At 42.5% G+C, this 27186-nt stretch overlaps 1 protein-coding gene across 1 annotated transcript in view; it reads left to right on the top strand.

The window, feature by feature from the left end:
- The window catches only part of RUNX2 (RUNX family transcription factor 2), a 156950-nt gene extending 144504 nt beyond the window's left edge, over nucleotides 1-12446 (top strand). The window contains 1 exon segment of the mRNA XM_086623880.1: nucleotides 11968-12446. Coding sequence (XP_086480006.1) covers nucleotides 11968-12446 — 479 coding nt within the window.
- The last annotated feature ends 14740 nt before the right edge of the window (nucleotides 12447-27186 follow it).

The following is a 27186-nucleotide window of genomic DNA, read 5'->3' as shown; positions in this document are numbered from 1 at the left end:
GTGTGACTGTTACTGTGGTTTATGTGAGACATGGTAACTTGGATTTTAAGTTTAGACCATCAATAGTGATTTGAGCTGCTAGTGGAATAACCCAAGTTGCCATACAGCAGACAGCCTAAAGCATGTTTGTGATGTGAGCTATTACAGACCAAAGTCTGTTTCTCTTTCTCATCACCAGTTTCCTGGGAGGATAAAAACCGTATTCAGTCTTTACACTGTGGAGAAGAAGCATTTATTTAGAGGTGTTCGAAGTTGGGCTGGTTTAAGCTTCAGCTCAGCTGCTGAATGGAGATGCTGTGTGGACAAGCTTATCATGGATTGAAACTGAGCTTACAGTAGTTTACCTTAACTTAGTGAGAAACTCAGGTTGGGTCTGAAATGAATGAAAAAATATACAGAGGGCTTTACATTGCTTTACACTGCTTTTATTAAATGAGATTGAAAATCATATATTGTTAAAGCGGTGCAATGCTGAATATAAAAAGCAATACAGTGCCTCTAGCCCTGTTATACAACCATCTTCAGCAATCTGTGACCTGCTGAATTTGATGGCAGTTTGGTATCTACTCGGGCACTGAGTGCCTAAATGCATGGATTGGAACCTCAGTTGGTCTTTGCACTGGTCAGAATTTGTAACCCTTAGATAAGAGCAGCAGCTCTGGCTAAAACAGCCTGGCAGTCACGTGCAGAGATTTCCTCCGTCTCCCTGAAACTCGTGGCTCGGGGCACATCTGCATGGCACAGCAGCGTGTCCTGCTCTGCGGCTTGTCGAGAGCCACAGCTTTGCTCCTGCGATACTGAGGGTCCATGACGTCCCTGGGCTGCTCTTGCTCTGCCCCAGGAGATGGACGCAGCATTTCAGCTCGGTGTTGGCCCGTGAATCTCCCCGCAGGGCTCCTTTGCACCCTGAGCCTCCTGAAATTTAACCGGTGGGTCTTGAGTCACGCTGACGTGTTTTGGTATTTTATCACGGCCTGACGTTACCGCTATTCGTGTTACTTGGGGGAAATATTATGTTCTCGCTGCAAGGGGAAAAAACTCTGGCCGTCGCTGCGTGAGTTATTTTCCACTGTTTTCACTCCAACAGCGTTATTTCGCCTGCTGCTAAAATCCTTAACCTAAGATGGAAATGTCTCCCTGGTATCTCCCCTCTCATTTCTCCAGTACCCAGAGGCTGTCCGTGGGCTAAGTGCCCTCATCGCCTTCGAAGCGGCTGCTTTTGTGGGCTCTCGTGCAGCTCCCGCTCCAAACACAAGCAGCCGCTTTCATCTGCCTTCCTGCAGGACAAGGTCTGCAGGACAAAGCTGTCTGTTTACCCTCTGGGGACACAGGACTTCATGCCGAGGAGTCAAAAAAACCAACATCACGGCCCTGCATGTGGACAGGGACCGAGGCTGAAAATGTCCGTTGAAGGGAGAAGTTATTTGGGAGGGGGAAAGTGTGTTTTAATTGTTTAGATGAGGGGGTTTCATGTTTTATGGATGTCTGGGGGCTGGGGAGGTGCCTTTTCTTCCTCTGTGTATGACATTGTTCAGGGGGAAAAAAAATTGGACTATCTAAATTTGTGAATTTAAGTTTTTTGGCCAGAAGCATAACAATTTGCAGGGTTTGATTTTTCTCTGGGAAAAAAAAAAAAAGCATTTTGAGAACAAGGCCCGAGTAACCAAAATATGTTTGTTTTTGTTTAAATTGCTCAGCAGAGAAATCGTCTCTTGTCTATTGTTAAGAGAGAGATTTAAATCAAAGGCAAATTCTACATATTCTAAAATATACAGGCAACTCTTTGAAAGCAAAGCCAAGCAAAACTTTAAAAGAGACCATCTCCTTGATGCAGAAGTTTTCAGTTAGTTTACTGTGCCACGGCTCGAGTGGAAAGAAACAGCCTGAGAAATAAATCGCAAATCCCCGTTTCGGAGGCGGAAGTCGGGGAGAGCGTCGTATTAATAGCACACGAGACCTTTCCACAGAGCTTCTCGTCCAGGGCTTTTCCAGCAGCAGCAGCAGGGAAAAACCTTTGGAGTACGTGGGGATTTTTGTGTTCGGCTTTGGCTGTGGAAGGTTTAAGGGAGCTGCAGAACGAGGGAACAAAGGGCCTGATCCTCTCATGTTGGGTGGTCCCTCCTACCGCAAATAACCCTATTGAAAACAGAGGGACTATTGTGGAGTCGTTTGTTTGTCAGGAAAAGTAGGGTTTGTAGGATACGGCCCCAATTAGCAGCCAAATTCTTGGTTCTTTTCTCGTGATAAAAACACGGCTAGCATCTCTTTGGTTCCCGTTTGAACTCCTTCCACTTGCTCCATGTTTCTTTCCGCTTCCTTGGCCATGCAAAAATAATTCCAGCACTGCGCTAGCTTGGATGAGCTGGCTGCTTCCCTCCTGCCCGGGGCTGACGTGGCCTCTGGCCCTTTGCCATGCCATTTGGGATCGGCAGGGCTCGGGCTGTGGGCTCCCCAGCTCCTGTTCGCTGGTACCCATCAGCGAGGGCACCTGAGTGTTGCTCTTGACCTTCAGCTCCTGCCTGCTGGAGCACATGAAGTGGACGATATCGACCCTCTATGTGACATCGGTGCCTAACACCCAACACATCATCCCCACCATAAATCCTGCTTTTAATATGACCCAGGTATGGTAAACCTCATCCAAAGAACATCGCTCCTGAATCCAGCCTTTCTCGGGAGATTTACTTAACGAACAGTTTATCAACGAGCTACAGTGTTTGGAAACGCTCTTAGTTGCCCGCACATGTTATCAGAGGGTGGGCGCCCTGCCTGACCCATGGCTCTGCCAGCCCCATTCGAGCTCAGCACTCTGGTGGGTTCCAGGAGGGCTTTCTGGGAGCTGCGGGAGCACTGATGATAGCAGCACCGTTATTTGGGGGAGGGAGAAGTGCTGTCGTTAGTTCTCATTAGTTGTATTTTTTTATGGTTCCCTGCTTTGGTAGCCATAAGCCATTAGTGGTTTTTAATTATTATTTTTTCTTGTTTTCCACCCCTGAAACTGAAATAAGGGCTGAAAGGGTAGATTTGGCCTTCTTTTTTTCCTTTTTTTTCTCTAGTTTTTCCTTTTTTTTTTTTTATTTTGGCTAATCTGAGGCACGCTGCCACATCTGAAGCCACTTGGCTCATTATGGATTTCATGGAAACTGATTCCCTGAAAGTGTTTCCATATGTGTGTTCCCAATATATCCCATCCTTTTCTAAATGGGAGTACAAACTCGCACACGAGCTGGAAATGGCTTCAGGATGTGACAAAGAAGTCATATGACTGGAGTGGCACTGTGTGTGGCCCTCTCTGAAAGACACGGTGTCCTGTGTGCTGGCTCCCATCCTACAGTAGATCCAGTTTCAAAGAATATCTTCCTTCCCGGCTTCTTAAAAAAACTCTTAATCAAGAACCAGCAAGGAAGTCTCTGTCCTCGGGAGGGACGTGTATTAGTTGAATGAGATTCGAAAGGAAAATTTGGATGGGGAGGCAAAAAGAGGGGTTTAAAGGGTGCAATTACAGAGCAATGCCAAGGGCTTCCCCCCCCTCCCCGCCCCTTGAAAACAGTTTCTTTGTGTCTGCTTGAGGATCAGATGGTATTTCTGAGTTGCTAGCATGCAGTGGAAAAGTACAATTCATGACAACATTGGAAACAAATATTTATACTGGATAGTTAAGGCACATTTTTCAGCAAAAGAAAAAAAAAGTAATAAAGTAGACTGTTAGCCCCAATGTATATTATCTTCCCATTCACTGGGTTTAAACAGGGTTCTTGTACTGACACTCGCCGTTGCCGTGCACGCGTTGCAGCTCCCAGCCCTGTGGTTTCACTCCCTTGCTGTATACAACGCCGCTGAGACTGCTATCCAAGAAAAGCCTCAAACGTTCCTTCTGATGCCTTTCGGCTGGGACTGGCGAAAAAAAATATCAGCGGCTGAAATTCAGGCAGGAAAAATTGGGGAAAACTGAACTGAGAGCGATACGCGCATGTGTGCATTTGTGCCATGCGGTGTTGCAGAGCTGCTAGACATTTTGTGGAGATGTTCTTTACTTTGTGCTTCCAATGTAGTGCGTAGATGGCCTGAGACTTTAAACAAGCAGGAGGCTTTTGATATGCTACCAATTCCTTTCCACCTGATCACCCGCCACAGCTCCAGACTGAAGTCGCTGAGATGAAATAGCAAAGACCAAGAAGTTCAGAGGCTCCCCGTCACACCAGCTCAACGGGTATCCCACCAGGTCAATGGACGTCCATGAGTGGCAGGTCACAAATGCATGCCAAGGACGTTATTTCTGTAATGTGGCCATTTGTCCCCCTCCTGTGGATCTCGTTAGAAAGATTTATGAGTCCTCTGTAAGTGAAGCTTCCCAAGAGGCAATGTCTATAAACGAGACAGTGATGTCTGATTCTTTTTTTATCTCCATTTCAGCTCCTAGCAATCCATCTAGGATGGGTTTGTTCTTGCATTTTTCCACATGGGAGAAATTTCTACCCATTTATGTTCCTAAATTTAAGATGAGCAACTCTAGAGGTGCAGCCAGCAGCCACCTGCATTTATATGCATAGTGTCACCCAACAAGACTTAGGTGCCTAAAGAAAATCACCTCCTTCCAGCGCAGTTCATCCAGCAGAAAAGTCCTGTTGAGGCAGCAGGGCAGGTAATGATGGAGTCCAGCCTGGAGAGGTGCAAAGAAACCCCAGTTTTGCCGTTAAGCAACGTAACAGCTCTGCTTGGGAAACACTCTCCTTTATTTGCATGAGTGGTACTTTAATGATCGCTGCTAATTATGTTATTTATGGGGTGTTTCTCCCAGCAAAGGGCCTAGGTGCTGTGCCATAAATTCAGTGAAAACATCTATCTGCAAATTAATCTGCGATGTTTTAGGTGCTAAAGTCCTGTTACCTAAATACCAGAAGGTAGAACCTTCTACTGGGGTGCCAAGGGATGGCGAGAAGAGATGCACTAGAATTAGGTCCTTGCATCTTGTGCATCAGGCTCTGAAGGGGTTAAAGTGTTCCTTCCTCCCTCGACTTTTGTGAGACTGCTGTGCTTAATAATGTTGCAGTTTAAATGGTCCCAACTAGGCCTTGAAGTTAACACCTTGTCGAGGTGAAGGAAAGAGGAGGGGGTGCCAGTTCACACCTTTTCTGCCGCTATTGTTTGCCAGGAGACCTGCTTGGGGTAACCTGGGGAAAAAAAATTGCAAAATAAAAAATGTAAAATGCGTTTTTTCCTTTTTTCCTCCTGATTTTTCTTTCTTTTTTTTTTTTTTTTTTTTTTTTCCTGAATTAAAGGGAGGGAAAGAGTATTTGAAAACATACAATTTTCCATGATAAGTGTTTGCAAGTATCCAGATGACACACGCTCATCCCAAAAGTGAATCTGGGAGGGAGAAGCCCTGTGGGTTATTTGTGTGGCACTGCAGGACCTTCGTCCTCGCAGCATATAGACATATGCTCAGTGGTATATGTGTAGGAGGAATGTCCCTGAGCTCCAGCATGAAGCTAAGCACCAGCATAGGTTTGGGGGATCAGGACCTAACAGCCACAGCAAGGAACAGATCCATGAGGAGGTGGTTTTAGATCCTTGGGAATTGCAGTCCCAGACTCCATCCCACAGCAGCATGTAGAGGGAAGGTGGTATGGCATCTTTGGAGAATGAAAGTCTTGTCTGGAAGGAGGCAGCAGAAGGATTGTGCTGTGTGTGATTCACTAAACACTTATTAGCAGAGGCAAGTGACAGGAATTTAACAAAACGAAGAGCAAAATAACACTCTTGCCCTGATACAGAAGGATGCTTGGGGAAAACAGAGATCCAGCTCACAAATGATCACTCCCCTCCATCCGAACACATTGCAAAGAATCCTTAAGATTGCAAAACTAGGTACTCAGAAATTGGGAAATCTCAGTACTTATGTTGCCTGTGCAACTTTAAATCAGCCTCATTCTGCTTATGCATTATATTACAGATTTTAATTACAGGATCACATGATACTTTTCCCACGGGATTTCTGTCTCATTCAATGCACAGGATGGACAGTGCTAACTTAATGAGCAGCTCTTCAATATTTTGTTTTCTTCTTGTTCTTTGCATTTCCCCAGGCTTTGCTTATTGCAGAGCATTAAATTCAGCTCTGAAGAAGGAATTCTTAATTTCTTGATGGGTTTTGCTGTAATAGTTCTGCCGTAGCATTTGTACACAGTTTCTTGCAGTGCAGTATTCCCAAGAAAGGAAGAACTTGCTTTAAAAAGAGTACTGAGATTGACTCCAAGGTGTTGTGTAATTCAGTGGACTTTCTGTGTGTCACCTACATCATGATTTTTTTTCTGTGTTCAGCTTTATGCTCAGACCTATGATCCTGTTGGCTTCAGCTGCAGCTATGAATATTTAGTGCACGTGCAAATCTGAAGCCAACGTCTTTCCTGGGCACAGAAAATGAGAGAAGCAAAAATGTGATTTGGAGACATTTCAACTGAGTCACGTAGGAGCCGTGTGGCAGAAACACGTGTAAAGTCCATTTTGCTCGGGAAAATAATCGGGTCTCCCTCTTTTGTTCACTTCACCCCTTCTGATTTCTACCAGCGATGGATTTGAGGGATATATAGACAATGATCTTCTCTGTCCCTCAACTCTGATACATCTCCAGAGGAGGTCAGCTTCTGTGCTGTCTGCAGGAGGGTTTGTGTAAAAGGAATAGCATCTTCTCCTGTAATTGAATGCTGTATGGTAGTGGGTATGGAGAAGTAACTTGAATGCAGTTATTTCCTAACTTTCTCCCTCTTCACATGGTAACCTTAATAATATCCTTTTGTTTCTCTCTAGTTGTGTTTATAGTTTCTCAGATTTCTAAAAAAAAGCAAACCCCAAATAACCCTGCCTTCCCAAATTTTTCTTTGCAATATTGTACAAATATCCATGTGGACCATCATTTAGCTCCTTTTATGCAGGCTTCTGCCATTCCAGTGAATGGAGCCCAGCCAATGGACCGATTCTTGATCAGGACTGGCGCGGGGACGGGTGGGGATGTCCCCGTGTTTCAGCACTATTTGCACACATTTCAAAAAATGCTGGGACTTGGGACTCCTGGATTTCATTCCAGTCTCTGGACAAGTGTCTTTCTAGGGGCACAGACTCTTCTGTCCATTTTTAGGCAGAATGCTTAGGATTTGTTCATATTTGGCTGGATTTTCATGGCAACATCTCTCACACAAAAGCCACTCCTATTCCAAAGTTCAAGTCCTCACTTCAAAGCGTGGAACTGGTACAGCTTTTCAAAGGAAGGCTCCTCAGCGTTTAAGATTAGTAAAACAATGTATTTTTCCCTGCAGAAGAGTTTCAGCTGAAATTTTAAAAACAAATACATGCATAAATCACAATTTAGCCTGAGACAGACGCCCAGCATGGACAATTTCAGCCAGAACATTTAAAGTTTGGCAAAGCTGTAAGAGACTGAAAATCGTCTCATCATGTGAACTGTGTGGCATACTTCATGCGAGGCGATATTATCAGCTGTAAGTAATCCAAGCTGCACATGTAATTCATAGACATAGATGTTTGGGAAGGAAAAAACAACTTTAATAGATCAATTAGTGCTACGTCCCAGCCTGATCTGAACTATTGAATAGAAAACCACAAAATCTGGTATCTGCTTCAGCAAAGGACTTAACACTGAAGTTCCCCAAAATGCAAGTGAATCATTTAGCTACTGGCAAATATATTTAACTATATGTAGCTGAATTTCCTTGAGACAGACTATTCAGTGACTTTTCAATACAGCACCACTCTACTTTCTTGCATCCAATGATTATGCATTGACTTGATGTGCTAGAAATTTCCCTATCGGACATATGCAAGAAACCAGGGAGACCTTTTGTTTGGTAGTGACCTTATAGCATAAAATTACAAAGTAAATTGCAGTATTTTTTATAAGGTATGAAATTATCCTTTAACCCTTTAAAGCAGATGTTAGCTTGCTATACCAACAAGGAGTTAGTCTATCCACGGTACATTATTATCTTTAATAATTGGAAGCGATTGGCCAAAGTGCTGTAAACCTGGCAGAAATTTGTTGCCTTGTTTTCTGCAAACCACAAGCGCAGCTTATTAATTAAGAAAAGAACATTAACTGGCATTAGCTGGCATCTGTAAACTGAAAAAGAGAAATGACCATGGTACGCATTCAGCTGTAAACGGTAGAGCTGCAAAGCTTCTACAGGTAAAATCGGTTTTTAAGTGCAAATGCAAAGCCATTTTAGTCAGCTGCTGGCAAATGCCCAAGTCTAGTGTTTTAATGAGGCTTCTGCATCAAAATAAGTGAAACCACATGGAATTTTAATTGTTCTTACTCTAAATATGAAACACACTGGAGCAGTATTCTTGAATCTAGGATGTTAGCATATATATTGGCATATTAACATTACCCCTTTTCTATTCTAAACGTATAGCTCTCAGAAAACTTCAGTGCCCAGTTACGTTAGGGAGGAATCAGCTTGGAAGATTTAAAAACAGTTTAACCTGGGCTCCTTCAGATGTAAAGGCAGGGTTTTTTTTAAATATATGCTGGGTTTTTTTTTGGTATTGTCAAATGCGGTGAGTTGATCAGACTGTGCAGGGAAAAAAGATGACTTGCTGTGCTGGTTGCCGTGTTTCTTTTTCTGGTGGCACAAAAGAAAGTCTCTTCTTTATACAGAAGCGTGGTTTTGCAATCATGCGGCCACGATGTGGGGTGGAGGATCTGTGCTTCACCCGTTTAATACAAGCTATCACGAGAGTGGGAATTCACAGATGCAAATGGTTTTCTTGCTCTGACGGAGGAAAAATTAGCATAAATCTTTAATCCTGCTGGGAGAGGAATAAATAAATTATTTACTTGCACTGTCATGTTACTATATTGCTGATTGACATCGCTGTTTGTGCTCAACTAGATATACAAAGATGGGTGCCATACCCAGAAAAGCTGTTTATGTTCCCAGTCCAATAAAGAGCTAAATACATATAAATGAATATGCATCTGGTGTTTGCAAGCTAGAACCAAAATCAACCTTAACACAAGGAGGTAACGCAGAGAGAGGAGGAGGAGGAGGAGGAGAAGGATGAAAATGCATCAGTGAGATTGCATAGCAATGAGGACGGCAAGAAGCTGAGTTTTAGAGGTGACTTCAAAAGTTCCTAGACTCATTTAGAAAAAAGACTTTAGAACATAATTTTTTCTGATCTCCACAAATATCTTTACACAACAGAGATACAGAAGATTGGGAACATATCACAGTCTAGTGCAGGGAGTTAGGGAGACAGCAAAAGGAATTTGGGCAAAAGAGGGGTTGAAAAAGTGGGTGTGCGGGAGCCGTGCAGACACGTCCATGAGTGAGATAAGAGAAAGGGTTATGGTTATTTAGCTTTTGGGTAAATAGGATTGTGCTTTACAAGCCACAGTAAAAACAAACAAGTGTGGATTTACTAGGGTATGTAAGGAGGTCTGTAGCCCCATATTAGAAATGCCTACATGTTTTGTGCACATTCCCAGTCATTCGACACACACGTGATCTCTCGACACCTGTACAGATAATATTTGGATCCAGCCCTGAGAAGGAGATTGCCTTTTAATGTGTAGAAATGTGTTTTGTTATTTAAAAAAAAAAAGTATTGGTTGCAAAGAAACTGAAAACACTGATGTTCTTCTACACCCTTACACTCAGACCAATTCTACTTTGATTATAAAAGTCTTGTTTAGCTTCTATCAGGGTAAACTAAGACCAACTCTGTTCATGTTGGGAGAGTTGGAATAACAATAACAAAAAAAAAAAAAAAGAGAGTATAAGCAGTAGCAGATTGAAACTCAGTATTTTGAGCAGCTGGGGAAATTATGTTCTAACCTTATATTTCCAGATACGTATCAGACCTGTTCACAATATAAAGGATAGTGTTCCAAAATTACAGCTTTGAATCTGGGTGGTATCGCCTCTGGCTATTGTTTGCAGTTGGGAACGAAAGATGTTGCATCAAGTAGTAGAGTGTTTGCTGTAAAGGTACAAGTTATATTACATTCCACGGTGCTGTGGTTGGAGGGGTTGATGATGGAGACAGACCCATTCACCCGTAGGTCACTGATTCGGTTCCAGATAAAGACAATAGTAATCACATTGTCAGCAGAGTTAAAAATGGGCTTTTACAGCCCATTTAAAGCTCTGTACTCTGTATCTTTTGAGACGATGGGTTACAGTCCCCAGGTTTCAGGCTGTGTGATTTTGACGCTTGGCTGGCTGTGTCCCAGGTCCTTCAGCTGAACCCAAGCTGTGCCTGAGCTTTGCCCTCCTGCCACTTTTAGATATCATTGAAAGCGTGGGTTAAATGAACTGGTGGAGCAGGAGAGAATAGTGATCTGAATCACAAAATGTGCCACACAAGGTGACAGGGTCTGTTGGGTCTGTGGCTTATGGTAGCGACCACCATTGTGGGTGCTATAGGAGGCCAAGCGCAGAAGGGCTGGAGGGACCTTCCTTCTACAAAGCAGCATCAGCAAGTCAGATCTGAAGACTATCTGCAAGAAAAAGCATTTCTTCACCTTATATTGAGGATACCCAGAGTGTTTCAGTCTTTAGCACGTCAGTCTGGCATCTAGAAGATGTCGTATTTTACTTTTAGGTAAATCAGATCCAGTAGATTGACAGAGATGAGTGAACCTTTGGATCTAGAGGACCATAAAGCTGTAGAAGTGTTGACTGGGAAGTGCAGGCAGAGCCCATTTGACTTCATGATTTTTCCCCTTTATTTATACCCCACTCTTTTCATCTTTCTTGCTATAAAAATGTATATATATATCTACTGCATACTGGCCTATGCATTTCTCTTGCACTGTACTCCTGCATTAGGTTTTTTCTCTTTCCCCCTGTCCTTTTTCCCACATCCTTCTTATTTTCCACTTTTCTGTCTCTCAATGCAAGCTTTCACCGTCTTTTTCTTCTGCTCCTGTCCATCCCACAGTCTCCTAAGCAGATCACCAAGCTACTAACATTTGCTTTCCAGTTCTGCTCTGAAACTTTGGGTATTTGATGTGGGATTAGAAATTAGGCAAAATGAGTTTAGCCGTCCCTGTTTTGCGTTAGACTCCAATTCACAGCGTTACCATCCAGACGTTCACAGTAGCCATAAACTCTGTGGTCTTTTTTCAACCAGACTGCACAGGCTACATATAAAAACAACTTTTTTCAATGGCAAAGAGTGTTGGGCTGGTAATTTTCCATTGACTGCACTGAAAAGTAAAATTTGAATCTTTGCTATCAGCTCAGTGGCTTTGCCCATCTTTCAGATGCAGCAAATAATATTTTTTGGCCATAGGAAGTAGCTGAGCAGAAACTTACCTAAATAAATTGATTTAAGGCAAGAAGTGGGGCTTATTCATCCCCGGTGTAACTCCTCTGGTGTCAGTGGTGCAACTAACTCGGTGTTGCCAACTCTTGTGGTTTTATTACGAGTTGGACGGTAATTTCTGCTTTTCTTGAAACATGAGTTTTCGACGGTGTGTGCTGAGGTGGGAATCTCAGCTTTTGTGTGCAATCAGACCTGAGTTTCTCGAGAGGCTATAGCAGAAACCCAGAGACACGTAACCCTCAAAGCTCAGAAACCAGAAGGCAAATCAACTCCAAATCCACCTTTCTATTTTTGGCTCTTTTTCAATAATCTCTTGATTTTTGAGATTATTTTTTTCCCCGACCTGACTTGTGACTTTTGTACACTTCGGGTTGGCAATGCTGCTCCCTCCATTGGCATCGATGGAGTTAGACCAGGGATGAGTTTGGCCCAGCGCTTGTAGAAGACAAGTGTATGACTCTGTTCCTTGCAATGTATTATTTGATATGATCTGCTGTTCTCTTGGGGGCCAAAAGAAGTGGGTTTTCTTAGAAAAATAAAATTCTATCATCACTTGATAACAAAAAATGGTATTTACAGAATTGTTTTCCCCCGTCTTTTGTTATAATTTTTTAGGTGCTTCCGAGCTGGGCCCATTTTCAGATCCCAGGCAGTTCACAAGCATTTCATCCCTCACTGAGAGCCGCTTCTCCAACCCACGAATGCACTATCCAGCCACCTTTACCTATACACCGCCAGTCACCTCAGGCATGTCACTGGGTATGTCCGCAACCACTCACTACCACACCTACCTACCACCACCCTACCCCGGCTCTTCCCAAAACCAAAGTGGACCTTTCCAGACCAGCAGCACTCCATATCTCTACTATGGCACTTCATCAGGATCATACCAGTTCCCCATGGTGCCAGGAGGGGACCGCTCCCCTTCCAGGATGCTTCCTCCATGCACCACCACGTCCAACGGCAGCACGCTGTTAAACCCTAACTTGCCCAACCAGAGTGATGGTGTGGAGGCAGATGGCAGCCACAGCAGCTCCCCAACCGTCCTGAATTCTAGTGGCAGAATGGATGAGTCCGTTTGGAGGCCGTACTGAGATTTCTTCTGTAGCCGGCCTGACCTCCGCGAGCCAAAAAAAAAAAAACCAAAACCAAAACCAAACAAACGGTCGACTAACTACGAAGTGCCTGTTTTTTGTGTTAAAAAAAAAAACAAAACAACATAGATTTTACCGATATGTGCAACTGTGTAGATGGGATGATAATGGCCATAAATAACACCACAACCCATGTTTCAGCTTATGTGGATCAAAGCACATATTTTTTATTTTTTTTTCCTTGGAACCATTTTACCTTGTTTTATATTTAAAATGTACTTTTTACACACACAAAAAAACCCACCCCCTCCTTTTTTTTTCTTTTTTGTTTTTAAAAATTTGTTTGTTTGTTTGTTTGTTTTGGTCTAGAGTATTGTAATAACTAGTGAGTACTTTTGCCAATGAGGAGAGAACAGACTCCCCGGCTATCAGGAGAAACATGGTGATGCAAGGCAAAGGCTGCATTCCCTTTTATTTTTTAAAAAAGACAAACAATCTAACCATGAACTCCAGGTACAGTTGCAATCATACAGTGTATGGGACCCTTGTCACACTCGTAGTGCAATTCAATGGCTTGTATTGGTGCACATAAAAAGGAAAGCGAAGATCAAGTTGCTTCCGTTTTGCCATGATACATTCAGATGAAAATAGCCGTCCCAAAAAACTCTGTCTGAGCCTTGCTGCAGATAACAGTCAGAACTTCTCTGTGTTCATTGCTTTTTTGGTTTGTTTTTGGGTACTTAAAGAGAACAAGTCTTCAAGTTAGGCTAGACAACCCTGGGGTTTCCTTTTTGCTTTTGTATCCATTCATTTTGCCTTCGATTAGCCAAAAACCAAAAATAACAACCAAAACCTTTAAAAACAAAAAGTAAAATATAATTACTTATGCAAAATATGAAAATGGCAATATATATTACTAGAGCCAAAACGGTATACATAGTATTCGTGTTCGTTTGGCTATGTTCTTTTTTTTTCTTTTTAAATTATAAATGTGTAAAATTTGAGGTTGTTTGCTAACATGAATCATCATATAACTTTAAAAGAATATTTATAATTATTTAATGACATTTGGACCCTTTAAACGTTTCTTAATGTAATGATATATTGACTTCGGTCTCTAAAAGTGTTTTTGTTTTTGGTTTGTTTTTTTTTTTCACTTGTTACGTTTCTGCAATGGTGTAAACCTCAAACCTTTACCCAACTCTGAAAAGCAGTTCCAGTGTGAACCAGTTTACAATGTGACTTAAAAACGACAAACCCAACCCAAATGCATCCACATCAAATGATTTTGGATGTAGGATCTTTTTATATAACTTATGAAGGAAATATTGTGTTTAAAATATTTTTATTAGCTCTCTGGTTGCCTTCAACACAGTCTTGCCTTTTAATCAGTAGTTTTGGAGACACTGGAAAAAGAGTAGGAAGGATGAAATATTTTCCACCCTTCCCCTGATTTCTTCTTCTCCCAGGAGTTTTCTCAGAACTCCAAAATTTGAAAATATTCATATTTAAATTGTTCTGTTTTGACAGCATGATTTAGATTTCAACTGTTTGTTGTTTTTTTTTTTCTCCAAAGAAAAATCAAAATAGTGTCAAAGCCCGTATTTTACAAGTAATGAATTGTTAAATATCTCAGAAACAGGATTAAGGGAGAATTGGTGAAACTTTTTCGCCTCCCCTTGCAATTTCAGCCCACTCGATGGAATAAAAAGATTCAAAACTTGAGACAGAAACTGCCTGGCAGCGCATCACCGCCCGTCAGCATTAAATGCTGGAGCCATAAGGGCGCTGTGTTGGCTTTGGAGCCGGTGGGGCTGTTGCCGTATTAGAGAGACAAGCCCAAGGGCAGCGATACTCACCTCTGCAAATGCTGAAGATAAAAAGTCACCTTAAAAGCCACCCCGGGGCTCCCAGGCACAATACAGGGAGAGCAAATTGCACCCAAAACCCTTAACCAACCTGTCTGCCGCCAGACTTTCCAGCCGAGGGGCCGGAATTTTGCCCAACCCAGGGCTGCTACGGCAAACGGGGAGGTGATGCAGCATCGACTGGATACGGTGGGAGCTGAACGGCTCTCCCGGCGCTATCCCCAAGCAGGTGATGTTCAGCCTGGTTTAGTGGGATGTTCAGCACGTGCTAATGGAGTTTGCCGGCGCTCCCTCCTTCCCCTGCCTTAGCCATCGCCGTCCGCAGCCTCCTTGGGGGGCTGCCGGCCACCACGCTGCTCCTTGGCTGTACTTTAGATACCTCCAAAGTATCGCAATAAATCAACGGTGGGCATAGCCATACGGAGATGGACAACACCCTCACCGCTCGTTAATAGCGAAGCTGTTAAACGAGTTGACATTAGCATGGTACATCCCTCCGATTTGTGTGATGACGTGCTCTTAAAAAAAAATAATTAATAAAGTCTTTGCCTTCTAAAGGTTGTGTACCAAGTATGCTTAAAATATAAGTAAGACACTTTTTTTTTTTCTTCTAATACTTAGTTTTCCTTCAAAGATGGAAGCTGTAATTGATTCTATTTATTGTTGGTTTGTGGTAGCTTGAAGCATACCACTGTCCATTTATTTGTAACTGTAAAATACGTTTGTTAGTCTCAGCAGCACTTAAAAAGCCAGTGTCTGGTTACACATTTCAGTTTTGTTTTTTGTTTAGTAAGCAAGAGAAAAAGATGTACTGCCAGTGCAAGCTGTTTCCTATTTAATAAAAGGTACTATATTTGTACATTATTTGTTATTGCTGAGAAGGGCTTTTTAAGGTTTACTGTATGCATATTAAGTAATTTTTAGGGTGCTTTTGTGTTGAAATGTTGTTAAGAGTGGCTGCAGGCAGCAACCCAGATTTTTTTCTCGTTTTTTTTTTTTCTTGTATTTTTTTTTTTAAGACTTTGTTGTAAAATTCAAGCACTTGGTTTTTGTTTCTGGATAAATCCAGCACAGACCAGACTTTTGTTTTGCTCAGTACCGACAGGACTCTCTTTGTGTCCCTGCGGTTTTTCAACTGGACCATTAGGGACAGACATGAAAACAGTTTCTCTGCCCGGTCGAGGCACGCGTGCCTGTTCTGTGCCCTCGGCTTCCCCGGCTGTGCAGGCAGGAGTCTGGCTCTGCCTGCTTCAGACAGGAAGGAAAGGATTTTCTAAGTACCTATGGACGGAGGAGCACGAGCCCCTTGACTTTCGGTAGACCCCTGTGCTCTTGAACCCTCCTGGTGCCTTTGGCAAATCTCTCCTGATACGCCAGGCTGGTCACGGAGGGAGTTGTACAGGCTGAGGCAGAGACACTCATCAAAGCTTTCGAAAAATGCTTCTGAGTTCACTTGGAAATGCTCTTGAATCAGGATTTCAGACCAAAAAATCCCCAACTGACACTATGTGGTTTATCATGCCAGATTATTTGACCTGTTGCAAGATACTTAGCATCAACAGAAAGGAGTTTTCTCAAAGGTACGACAGCCCTTCCCTTTGATGAGTGGCAATCTTTTACACTGGTCATAGATTTAAAGATGGAAGAATGGCCTTTTTTCACTTTCCAGCTCTCATATCCTACCAAAGATTTACTTCCAGCACAACAGGCACAATGTCCCTTCTGCCGAACGGAGCATTAAATCCTCCTCTCCCTCCTCCTAAGAGTAACCAGATTGGGGTCAGTGGGTTGGGACAGATGAGTAAAGCAAATTATTTAACCCACAGCATCATTTGCGTGGCGTTTATCATTTCTTTTAAAAGACCTGCTGCTGTGTCTTTCTTAGCGCTGAACTTTTTTGCCAGCAGTCCCCCAAGCAAAGATTTACCCAGGTGCCATCTTGAGTGGGGAAAATTTTGCACTTTCACACTTAGCAAAGCAAAGCCCGGCCCCGCTCCGGGCTGCGTGCGGCCAACAAGCCATGAGCAAAAGCAATAATTAAAGCCTGGATCAGCCATGAGCTCAAAGAAGCCCCATTCTCTGAACCCCTGAATTTTTCTTGTCGTTTTTAAATAGAATGCATTTCATTTTAACATTTTCTGAGAACTTTTTTAGATGTTTGTTTACTTCCATGTTTACAGATAACTCTTTGCTTTTTTTTTTTTTTTTTTAATGCAATACTTTTAAGTATATCAGCCAAAACCATACTTTTACAGTAACTTTTGTTTTAGGTAATACGAGTGACATTCCAATTTTTTTGTTGTTGTTAAATATGCTTTACCAGTCTTGAATTTCCGCTGGAACAAAGTATTTGTAGCATTTTGTGTAAATACAAGCTTTAATTTTTTTATTTTTTTTTTAAATGCTGTCACCCAAGATTTGCTTTTCATGCACATATTGTACAAACACACTCTGCTTTATGCCACAGCCGATGATTGTGGATCAGTTTACTTCAACTTCAAAGGGACTATTTGTATTGTATGTTGCAACTGTAAATTGAATTGTTTGGCATTTTCTCATGATTGTAATATTAATTTGAAGTTTGAATTTCATTTTCAATAAAATGGCTTTTTTTTGTTAATGTTCTTCTATGCTTCTTTTTCTTCTGCTGTCTCCTCTTAGCACTAGGCGGGGTAAAGTAAGTACGTGGTAGGACACAGTACCATCCCTTCCGTGGTGGCCCCATCCATTTCTGCAGTACTTAAATTTCCTATTAAATAGGAAAAGCAAGTTTCCAGGCCTATGGGTGGTAAAAGACACCTTCTAAATCTGATCTCAAACGTTGCTTCTTTTCCTGAGTCTGCAAACTATCAAAACCTCTGTTTCTTAGAGGAGTACAAACTGCTCCATTCATCTTGCTAGATCATCAACTCTGAAACCTAACAACTGACATAAGTGAGGACATTCTGTACTAGGATGCTGTGAGCAGAGCTTGAAGTATAGGAAAAGCTGGGATAGATTTCCCAGTCAGGGCAGGGGAGGGATTGGGATTTATGGCGCTTTTCCAGGAGGGGGATTGCGCTGTCCCCACGTCTTCCTGGTGAGACCTGAGGAATGCGGTTACAGATAATCTTGTGATTTGAATGGCCTGAGGCAAGAATGGTTTCCAAGCTGAAAAAGATATATGGATAAGGAAGAGACTGGAGGAGGAGGCTATTTTTTCTCCAGCCTAGTGTCAGAGGTAGGAGGAGATGCAGCTACTGAAGGTGAGGTTAAGGTCACCCAAGGCTGTCTGCAGGAGGAAAGGAGAAGACAGGAGTTGTTTGCAAGCTTGCGCCTGGTTCCATAGTAAGTTCTTACGTTTTTAGCTATTTCTTGACTCTGCAAAAGAGAAATAGTAGCACAGAGAGGCATGAGGCTCTGATAATTTCAAGCAATCTTTTTTAAATGTCATTAATACTCATTTTGTCAGCTCTGTTGGCTTTACTATGGACCTACACATTTCTTGCGTGGTGGTTGAAGATTGAGATAATGTTTGGGGGTTGTCAAGGGTGCTTTAATTCCAGCCCATAATCTGAGTCCTGATTTTGGGGAAGCTTTATCTGAGAGTAAGAAACCAAGCAAACCAATCAATATGGTGTAATTGCTATATAAATCATTGTGGGGGGGATTTGTGCTACATACATTAGTGCTAAGACTTTCTGCTGCCCTCTGGTACACAGATTAACCCATCTCAGCTAGTAGAGCACAGTTCGTTGTATTCTTGCTTTCATGGTCACTTAATTCAGATGCTCATAAAGGGAAATAAACTATTTTTCATCATTTTCTGCGGTTGAGTGGTGGAAGAGGGGCCTAGACAGGTTGTGCCACTTCTATTCTTGGAGGTTTACAGGACCCAACTGGGTAAAGTATGGAGCAACTTGGTTTAACCCTGGAACAGGCTGCCCGAGCAGAAGGTTGGGCTGGAGACCTCCCATGGTCCTGTGAGGCTAGGAGCTATCTGCTACAGGTCACTGTCTAAGCTAAAAACTGCTCATGTGACTGTTCAGATAACACATATTCAGCTGAAAACAATTTGAATAAAGAGGTTTGACAGGATGAAATTCTTACACAGGCAGGTTATTGAGGTGTTACAGTAATCTGCCTATCTTTTGTTGGTATCTGGCACATTTCTCTATCTATGGCGGACATGGTTAGCACAAGGGTTGGAAGAGCCAAACCATCACTCTGATCCAGTGCAGCAATTCCCATCGTACATCATGATGAGGATGTTGCTTTCGATTTTTTGATTCAATTACCCTTTTGCAGCTTGAGAACGTGCCTCACGTTCTCTTGCCTTAGCCAGAAACCAACCACTCTCGAGGCAAAATGACCACCACTTGTCATGTGGAGGACTGCCTGATACGGAAACATGTGGAGCTATGGGGAGAGATCAAACTCAAAGCACTTTTAGGAGATACAATTTAAAAACGCTTCCTACAAGAGGTGGAGACTGTTATCTTTCCCATCTTTTTGTGTCAGTAAATAGCTTCTTGCTTTTAGATTGTGAGGGTTGAACGTCAACTCTAGAGTGTTGGAGTCAGACCTTTGCCGGTCCCACACAGCGTGCATACGGCAGGCAGCATCTCACATCGCCTCTCCCTGTTGGCCTTGGTTTTTACTTTTTAATTTCCTGTGGCTGTGAGCAACACTTGAGGGACTCAGAGCAGCCATGTGTTGGCAGCCACAGGCCTAAATCAGCCTTTCTTGTGCCTAAAACAAGCTCTTGGGGAGAGGTAGGGGAGTGAAGGAGCAAGGTCTGACTTTATGGTTCAGCACCAAGCCCTGTGCTGGCACCAAATAAAAATTCATCAAGCTGTTTAGTGGGGAAAAGGAGGAAATAACCTCAGTTACATATTGAAGGATTGACATGTACCGTCTAGATACCTTCTGCACGGTCAGGAGGAAATTAATCAGTATTTTAGGGTGAAATCGGTCCTCTGGGCAGCCGCTTGCAGATGACCAATGCTCTGCATAAGTTGCAGCAGTGCTCTGCAGCACTTGTGGAGGTCACACTAGATGATATATTTGGGTAGAAGAGGGTATGGTGCGGTGTGGGTGACCAGCTTTCCAGCTCAGGCGCTCTTCGCTTGGCTGAACGCTTGCAGAGAACAGCCCAAGAGTGTTATTCACCAGAAAGATTTGTTGGATGGGTTAAAATAATAAGCAAATCCACAGGAAACCCACAATCTTTGGATAAGTGATGGGGATGACTGTGGCGGATAAAATACTGGGAGCAGGTTGAGCGTTTGGTTGGACGAGGCCCTGAGCAACCTGATCTAGTTGGAGATATCCCTGTTCCTTGCAGGGGGGTTGGACTAGATGACCTTTGAAGGTCCCTTCCACCCCTAACCATTCTATGATTCTATGATTCTAATTACCAGGAAAAAACCTCTTGAAAAAAAGGTTTTAGCACAAGCTTAAAGTAAAAAATGAAATATTTCACATTCAAAAGAGCTGTCTTTGGCCTTCTGTTAATTATAATCTTTTCCCTGTAGATCTACTGGTACGATATTAGTCTGGAATGTATGGAGCTGTTCCTATGGGGTCTTTTTGTGATACTTCTATGGCCTTGGAAGTCGATATCTGCCCCTCTGAGAACAGGAAGCTGTTGGCCCCATCAACAGATAAGGTTCTGAGCTACAAAGAGAACAAAGCATAAAATTCCAAAAGCATCTGGTGATCCGATGAGTGCAGACAAAGTAACTTGGGACCTATAACATAATTTAAAATTGAAGTTCTTAGCGTTGCCCTGCTACTCTCATGCAGATTAATTGCATATATTTTTTAGACTAGATGCAACCTGTGTTTTTAATGTTGACTGTGTTACCTGAATAACAAGTGGACTTGAGTTTCCATCATTGGGAATTCAAGTGGACTTGAATTTCTCTACTGCAGTTCAAGTGAGAGGATAAAATAAAATCCCTGTAGTTATATTTTTAAGAACTTGTAAAGATGAGACAAATTAGCTTTTATTCTGTAGCGGGGTAATTTCGGCTTTGTCTGTGATTCTCCAGTCAGCTTCGGACTCCTCTTTTTATGCCTCCATTTCCCTAAATATAGAATATGGAATTTACTATTTCCCTACTTTGTCAGGGAGTCCCATGGACTCAGTGTTTATAGAGAGCTTTGATCTTTTTTGTTGTTGTTGTTTAGCTCTTTTTACTACAAATCCAATGTTTGGTCTCACACCATTGGATAGTGTCCTTTGAAACAGCACATTTCTAAACCACATGTTTAGAAAAATTGACCCAGTTTCCAGACTGCTGATCTGGTCAAAAAACAATGTGGAGTTAAGGCCAAGTTGTGCTGTCTCAACAGATTTACTTGGGATTTGCGGTGGGGTAGGAAGAAAAGCAGAAATCGTTGCAATCCGTGGAGGCAGCCCTTGGCCGCTCCCTCCCGGCAGCTCACTTGGGATGAGCAGCTGGAGCTTGCGGGATGTCCCAACACTTAGAGAAAAGCAAACAACCCATGTTAAAGTTGATACACCACAGCAACTTGCCAGTGATTAATGTTCAACATGAGGCCAAATTCAGATGGTGATTACACCAGTAGAGATCAGCTGAAGTCCCTCTATTAATAGCCCTGCGTTTTTGGATGCCAGCATTTTGCATCCCGTAAATGTGGGTGTTATCAATGGTCACTGGTTGAAAGGGGTTTCCTTGGGTCTCCTGGTCCAAGGGAGGCTTGACGCAGGACCACCACCACCAGATCAGCTCAATACAGTTGTGTCCAGCAAGTCCTTGTATCTTCCAAGTGTGGAGATGGAGCCAGGGCTTCAGTAGGACATCCCATCCCTGCACTTCTCCTAATGTCCACCCCAAACGTCCTAAAGTGCAATTGGTGACTTTTCCCCCAGCCTCTGGGTTTGGTTTTGGGTTTGGTTTTGAGTTTGAGCTTGGGTTTGTTTTTTTCCCGGCCCCTAGATTTGGACATACAGGGTAGAGTAAGAGTTTAAACCCTTGTTGCATGCCTAGTCCAGTGCTTCATGACCTCTCCTTTCCACCCGTTCCTTTGTATTCCTCCAGTCTGGGACTTCAGAGCACTATTAAAAATAAAGCCAGAGCCTAAACACCGAGGCAGCCCCTCACCCCCCAGCTTGTTTACTTTTTCATTTCCGCAGTTGGAAAAAGAAGTCCTCAGCAGCTGAAAATGATGCTGAGGCATCCGAATGCTGTGAGATAGCTTATCCCCGGAAAAGTGTAGTTTTTAGCCCTGTTTTGAGGTATGTGAGGCAGGTTAGCAAACGTCAAGAAATAGGAAGAAAAGGCCATGGAAGAAAGGAAGGAAAAAAACCCCAGATTATCCAGACAGATCTTGGTAAACCTGGATGAGAAGGATCTTTGGCCTTTTATTGCCGGTAGTGGTGTTCTCCTAACAGAGCAGGATGTTCTCATCTTTTAATAATAGCCAGACCAGATGCTAAAGTCTCTTCTGCAAACACTGTATAAGCGAGAAGGAGAACAGCTGATTTCTGTTAAGATGAATACACCAGGAAAATAAGCCAAAAAAAAGTATGAGAAATCTCCAGAGGTCTTTCTCTGAAACGCCGTTTGGCAGCTAGATCTCAAAGTCGGGACTGAAAATCCAGTCTTTGCCTCTGTCCCTTTGCCGATCGGTCGCCGCGTGTTGAGTGGTGATTCCTGCACCGCTCAGGGGTTTGGAGCAGCGCTGGCCGGGGTTTCCCCACTGTACTTTAAAGAGCCGCAAAATCCACAGCCTTTGGCTTTCGTGGAGCTGTAGAAAGTACCCGTTGATGAGGAATTTGTTTGACTTGCTCCTTGCCATAGAAAATGGTCCCATGCTGAGTTGGGGCCAGTGATTTAAAATGGCATCTTTGTTCCGTCTCTTTTTGTACTTTCTCCTTTGCCCTGTGTTTTTTGTTTTTTTCTTAGTCTATTTTATTTGTCTGGAAGAGATTAATTCGAACTACTAGATAGAGACATGATTGTTGTTTTATAAGACATTGTATTGGACATTAGGAAACACACTTCTTACTCTCTTCATGCTACCCCTTCAATCATCTTTTCCTTATGTTCAGCACAGAAACTGCATTTCCCTCCAGGCAGAAATCTTTGAAATCACAGTAAAATCACTCATGTTTGTAATGTGCTTATAGGTATTGGATGGAAAGTCTTAGAGAAAAGTAGGGTGCCTGGTGATGTGATATTCTGTATTTCTGTAATAGGGCAGTGTCCAGGAGAAAAAAGTACTGACTGTGTATCATGTTCATACATTTTTCTCGTATGCTGAACGACAGTCCTCGAAAACAGTTCCTAGAAACCAGAAAAAAAAACTCATTGTGAAACGATGGGGAGAACTCATCCAATGTTTAGAATTGCCGGCTAATCACTGCAGATAAAGATGTTTACGGAGAACTTATGCAACAGTTTTCCTTGCCAGCAAGGGAAGGTTTTGTACGTGCCATTTCAAACCTCCCTGTCTCTGCCTGACCAAGAGGATCCCCCCTCATTGCAATTTTCATAAGTTTCCAATTAGAAACTCGTTTTGGTTGCTCCGTTGAACAGGACACAAGGACATTTTTTTATTTTTCTTCTCTGCACTGCATTTATTTATAAAAGATGCTTTTAAAAGATAACATGGTCGTGTTAAGACTGGCATGTTGTTTATTCTTGGCATCTGCCCTGGAGCAGATCACCAGCTCCTCCAGGACAGAAAATACCAACAGATAACGTGCTAATGAACTGTTACCTGTTATCGTCTCCTGGATTTACTGATCCAGGTGTGCGGCACAGAGGGACAGACCCTGCACCTGCTCTGTGTCAGCAGCAGCTATGATGAAGAATAGAAAGAAGATGTTCTTCTCATGGCTGAGGATGTGTGCTCCGTGCCGGGGCAGTCGGCTGCTTGGATGTACCTGCCTGTATCAGACCTCACAATCTGGAGAAAAGAAGAAAATATAGAGAGATAATTTAGGTCATCTGCAGCATGACAGCCTAGAGGCAGGAAAGCAAAAACCACTGGTACTTGAACGGACTGCAGTTCAGAGGAGATGGCACCTCTCGGAGTCCGTTCAAGTCCAGTTGATCGGGGTTTGCACCCATCCCAGTGGGGCTGAGAGATGAAACCTTGATGAAGTTGGATAAATGAATGCATATCATAAGCAAAAGTCCTCCCTGAGGCAAATCTTCAAGTTCAAATCCTGGCTTTCCTCTGGAAGCAATAGGGTCCTAAAGGCACCCTCTATTCCAGCTGCCCCAGAAGGTTTTGGCCATCTAAGATCAGTGTCTAGGTCTTGCATTTGGCTCTTTCTTTCTGTCAAAAAGCAACACTAAAGTCGGATCTAGTTTGTGCTTTGGAAAATGTAACCTTGCTAAGTCACTGTCAGATTTAATGTCACTATTGACCCTTTAGCATTTCAGTTACTGCCATGTTAAAGCATTTTAATTATCAGTCCTTCCTGACCCATGAGAGCCAATATGACCTGAACGAAGGGATCCGTTCCTTCCCTAGGTGTGTAGCCCAAGCCCATCACTGCTGGACACAGGGCTTCTCCTGTCCCGTTCTGTCCCTTTGGCCCCACGCTGGTGGCGTGAACCAAAATGAGGGGAAATTACAGCAGTCTGGCTAGTGCCCTTTTGTCTTCAAGACCCAGGAAAATGTGCATCTAACAGACAAAAGGCTAATACTGAATTTGCAAAGGTCTCCTGCTAGAGATGAGAATGACCACAGACCTCAAGCCTTGTGAATGAAATGTCAAAGTAATTTCTTCAGTGCTTCTTTGCCTCAACTGCAAATAAGAAGTTGAACCTCAAAGACAGAAGATGTGAAGCTCAGAAACACCCACACCCACATGCAATACGAGAAAGGAGGAAATCAAATTTTCAGCTGCCTCCCAGAATGAGAAGTAGTTCTCTTTGAAAATGTTTTCTTAAGCTCACTCTCTTCTCAAGTGCCCAGAAGTGATGACTACTCAATAAAAGTTGTGTAATGCTTTAGATAGGTACTGGTGAAAATATATGACATGAATATGAATTGGCCCCTCTATTTACCACCTTGTTAAGTCAAGGATGGGTTTTGAAATGTTCTCAGAAGTGGGTAAAACTATATATGGAGCTGTTCTTACTGTGAATCCTGCAGTTCTTGGTTTATTTGGGAAAAGTGATTGTTATTTAGTTACTTCTTTTAGCTTAAGATGCAGTTTCTGTTTTTCTTCCAAGGATTTTTTGGCTGCTTCACAGCTGTTGTTAAGAAATCAGTATTTCTTAGCAGAATGTGTATGCACTTGCTAATATTTGTGACAAGGCAAATTTCAAAGAATTGAAAGGCTGTGACACTATTTTTCTGGAAAAGGCAGATACCTTGTCAGTAAGCTCATTTCTCCTTAATTGGTCGATGCCAATCCCAATACCAAAAAGAAAAGAGGAGTTGGAGTTTTGGGAATTTTTTTCTACCACAGATGCTATAGTTGTTCATTCTACTTTACTGTCTTCGGGTTCACAATAAAAGTTTAAAAACATCATTAACAAGATACACAAAGGAAATAATCAGGTAATAATTGGTAGAATTGAATGCTGCTGGTTTTCCTTTTGTAGCCAGTAAAAGTCATTTGAATTTCTATGTTCAGAAATTCTGTTTTCTGCAAAGATAACAGTAGGAAGCAGAGCCTTGAATGTCATTGCATGCTAGCTCACGACTTCTCACCTGCCAGATGACCCTTCACATCTCCCAGCAAGTTCAGGGCTGGGGACAATCATTAACTCATTCCTAAAGCAGGAACTTAATCCCAAAATTGCCCTAAATAGATTTCACAGTCTATAGCAGAAGCATTATACAGACTTTTAATTCAGAAACCAAAGCTAGATGCCAGAATGGATATCCTCCACCATGCAGATGACCAAGAGAAAAGAATTTGGCCCAAGATGTGTTCAAAGATGGTCTCTTTAAGTGAAGTGCTAATTTGCTGAGATTTAAGGATTAGGGCCAATAGTTTATAGATTATTTTTTCCCTATAAATGCATTTATGCATTATTGTAGTACTTATGTGATAAGTGATATCACTTAAGTGACACTTAAATATTTTAAAATGGAATGTAAGAAAACTCCAGCTTCCTTGTTGGGAGAAGCACCCTAAAATACATCTTTAGGCTTTGGGGTTTTTGCTTTCTGTCTTTGTGAGTGGATCAGCAGCTTGTACCTGTTTGTGGATCTGTGTGTGTGAGCCAAGGCAAGTTTGCCCTCCCAAGGAAAACAGAAGGTGAGAGGGTGCTGCTGCTGAGGTGGGATTTGCCTCTGGTTCTTTTTGCAGAAAGGATTTCTATTTCCTATGGAAAAGAAGAATTTTAGCCTCCAGTTACACAGATTTGAAAGTCCTGTGGATAATTAAGTAGTAATGATGAAAGCTGTTAATGTTATACTCTTCATCGCTGCAGTGCTTTGGGATGCCCCTATGTGCAGAACCCCAGCTAGACCATGCACCCTGAGCCCAAAATTGTATATGTGATTGGACTGAAGGTTTCCAGACAGTTTTGAATACTTCAGAAGATGGAAGAAGACTTCTTTTCCTTTGGTTAGTGGTTTGGTCATTCAAGCTATAATGTATCCCACCACTCCTCTGTAAACTCCAGTGTCTGATACTGCTGGTGTTGGAGATCAATTCACTGAATATCAGTGAGATAAAACAGTATATTTGGTAGTCCAACCAACACACCTGGAAAAAATGACAAGGCATTTTTAAGACTCTGAACAAAAAAAGAAACTGGAGAAACTGGGAAAAATTGCTCTGAGTTTACTGTAATTTTATAGATTATCTGAGACATAAAAGTAGAGCAGAGAGGGACCTTGCAGTGGGAGAGATGAGGGAAAAGATTGTCATAAAAGCAGTGTATCTATTGTATCCATAATGGTTAGTATCTAATACAATTATGAATTTCAGTTCTCAGATTCATCTTGCAGATTCATCTTGCATTGATCTTATTCTTAGAGGACTAAAAGGTCATACATAGTTCTTTCTTTTTTTTCCCTTGTAGCCTTTAGCAGTTGCTTTTGGGAACTCACAGTTCATCGGTTGGTCTGATCCACTGACTTAAAAAGCCCTCCCTCCCCAAGCCTGCTTGTTTCTCTTTCAACAAGTTTACATCCTCAGACTCCAGCAGCTTGACTTCTAAGTACATGAGACCATGTACTTATTTCTCAGTACGAAGCCTGGGCATTGAGCCCCATATTGTACTAGCAAGAACATGGTAAACTGCATGGTCAGTGGGTTGCTTGTAGAGATGGCAGATCTTTCACAGAGATCTTTTCCACCTGCAGCAGATAAGTCAGGGATAACTACTGCATTGACCGTTATTGACAAGTTTTTGCATATGTTTCCTGGAGTGGAAGAAATGGTATATAGTCTTTTGCTCATTGCAGAAAAGCAGAACGCCCAGGAAAAATGAGGTGTCCCAGGCTTTGAATCATGCTAAAGCATGTGATGTGTTGTTGTGCGGATGCCTCCCCGTCACAGCCAGCACCCCTCAGTCTGACCTGAGCAAAGTTTAGCCACTCTGTGGGTTGTGCTAAGCCATGAGAAAGCTCTGAGATGTTGCTTTTCATCTTCGATACAAAGGAAACAACCTCTGTTACCTCTGTTTTCTTGACATTTTGACCCACTGTTTTCTTAACAGTGTCACAAAGATGCTGAAGATAGGAGTGGAAAAGGGCTGAACCACATGAATCTAGTTTCGGTATTTGCATTTTATTTGCTCTAACTTTGTCTGGGCTGTCACATCCTGACTGTGTAGAAGCAACTTCTATGAATAGCTGCTGCTGCTTTGAGCTGTTCCATAAATAAAAAGGGAGCTCTATGAACACAAAGTCCAGGTAGACAAAGTGAGTGATTTTGTGAA

Source organism: Tauraco erythrolophus, chromosome 2, assembly GCF_009769465.1.
Source record: "Tauraco erythrolophus isolate bTauEry1 chromosome 2, bTauEry1.pri, whole genome shotgun sequence".
NCBI classification, from domain to species: domain Eukaryota; kingdom Metazoa; phylum Chordata; class Aves; order Musophagiformes; family Musophagidae; genus Tauraco; species Tauraco erythrolophus.
The sequence above is the reverse complement of the archived record's forward strand: the minus strand, read 5'-3'. Positions and strand labels throughout refer to the sequence as shown.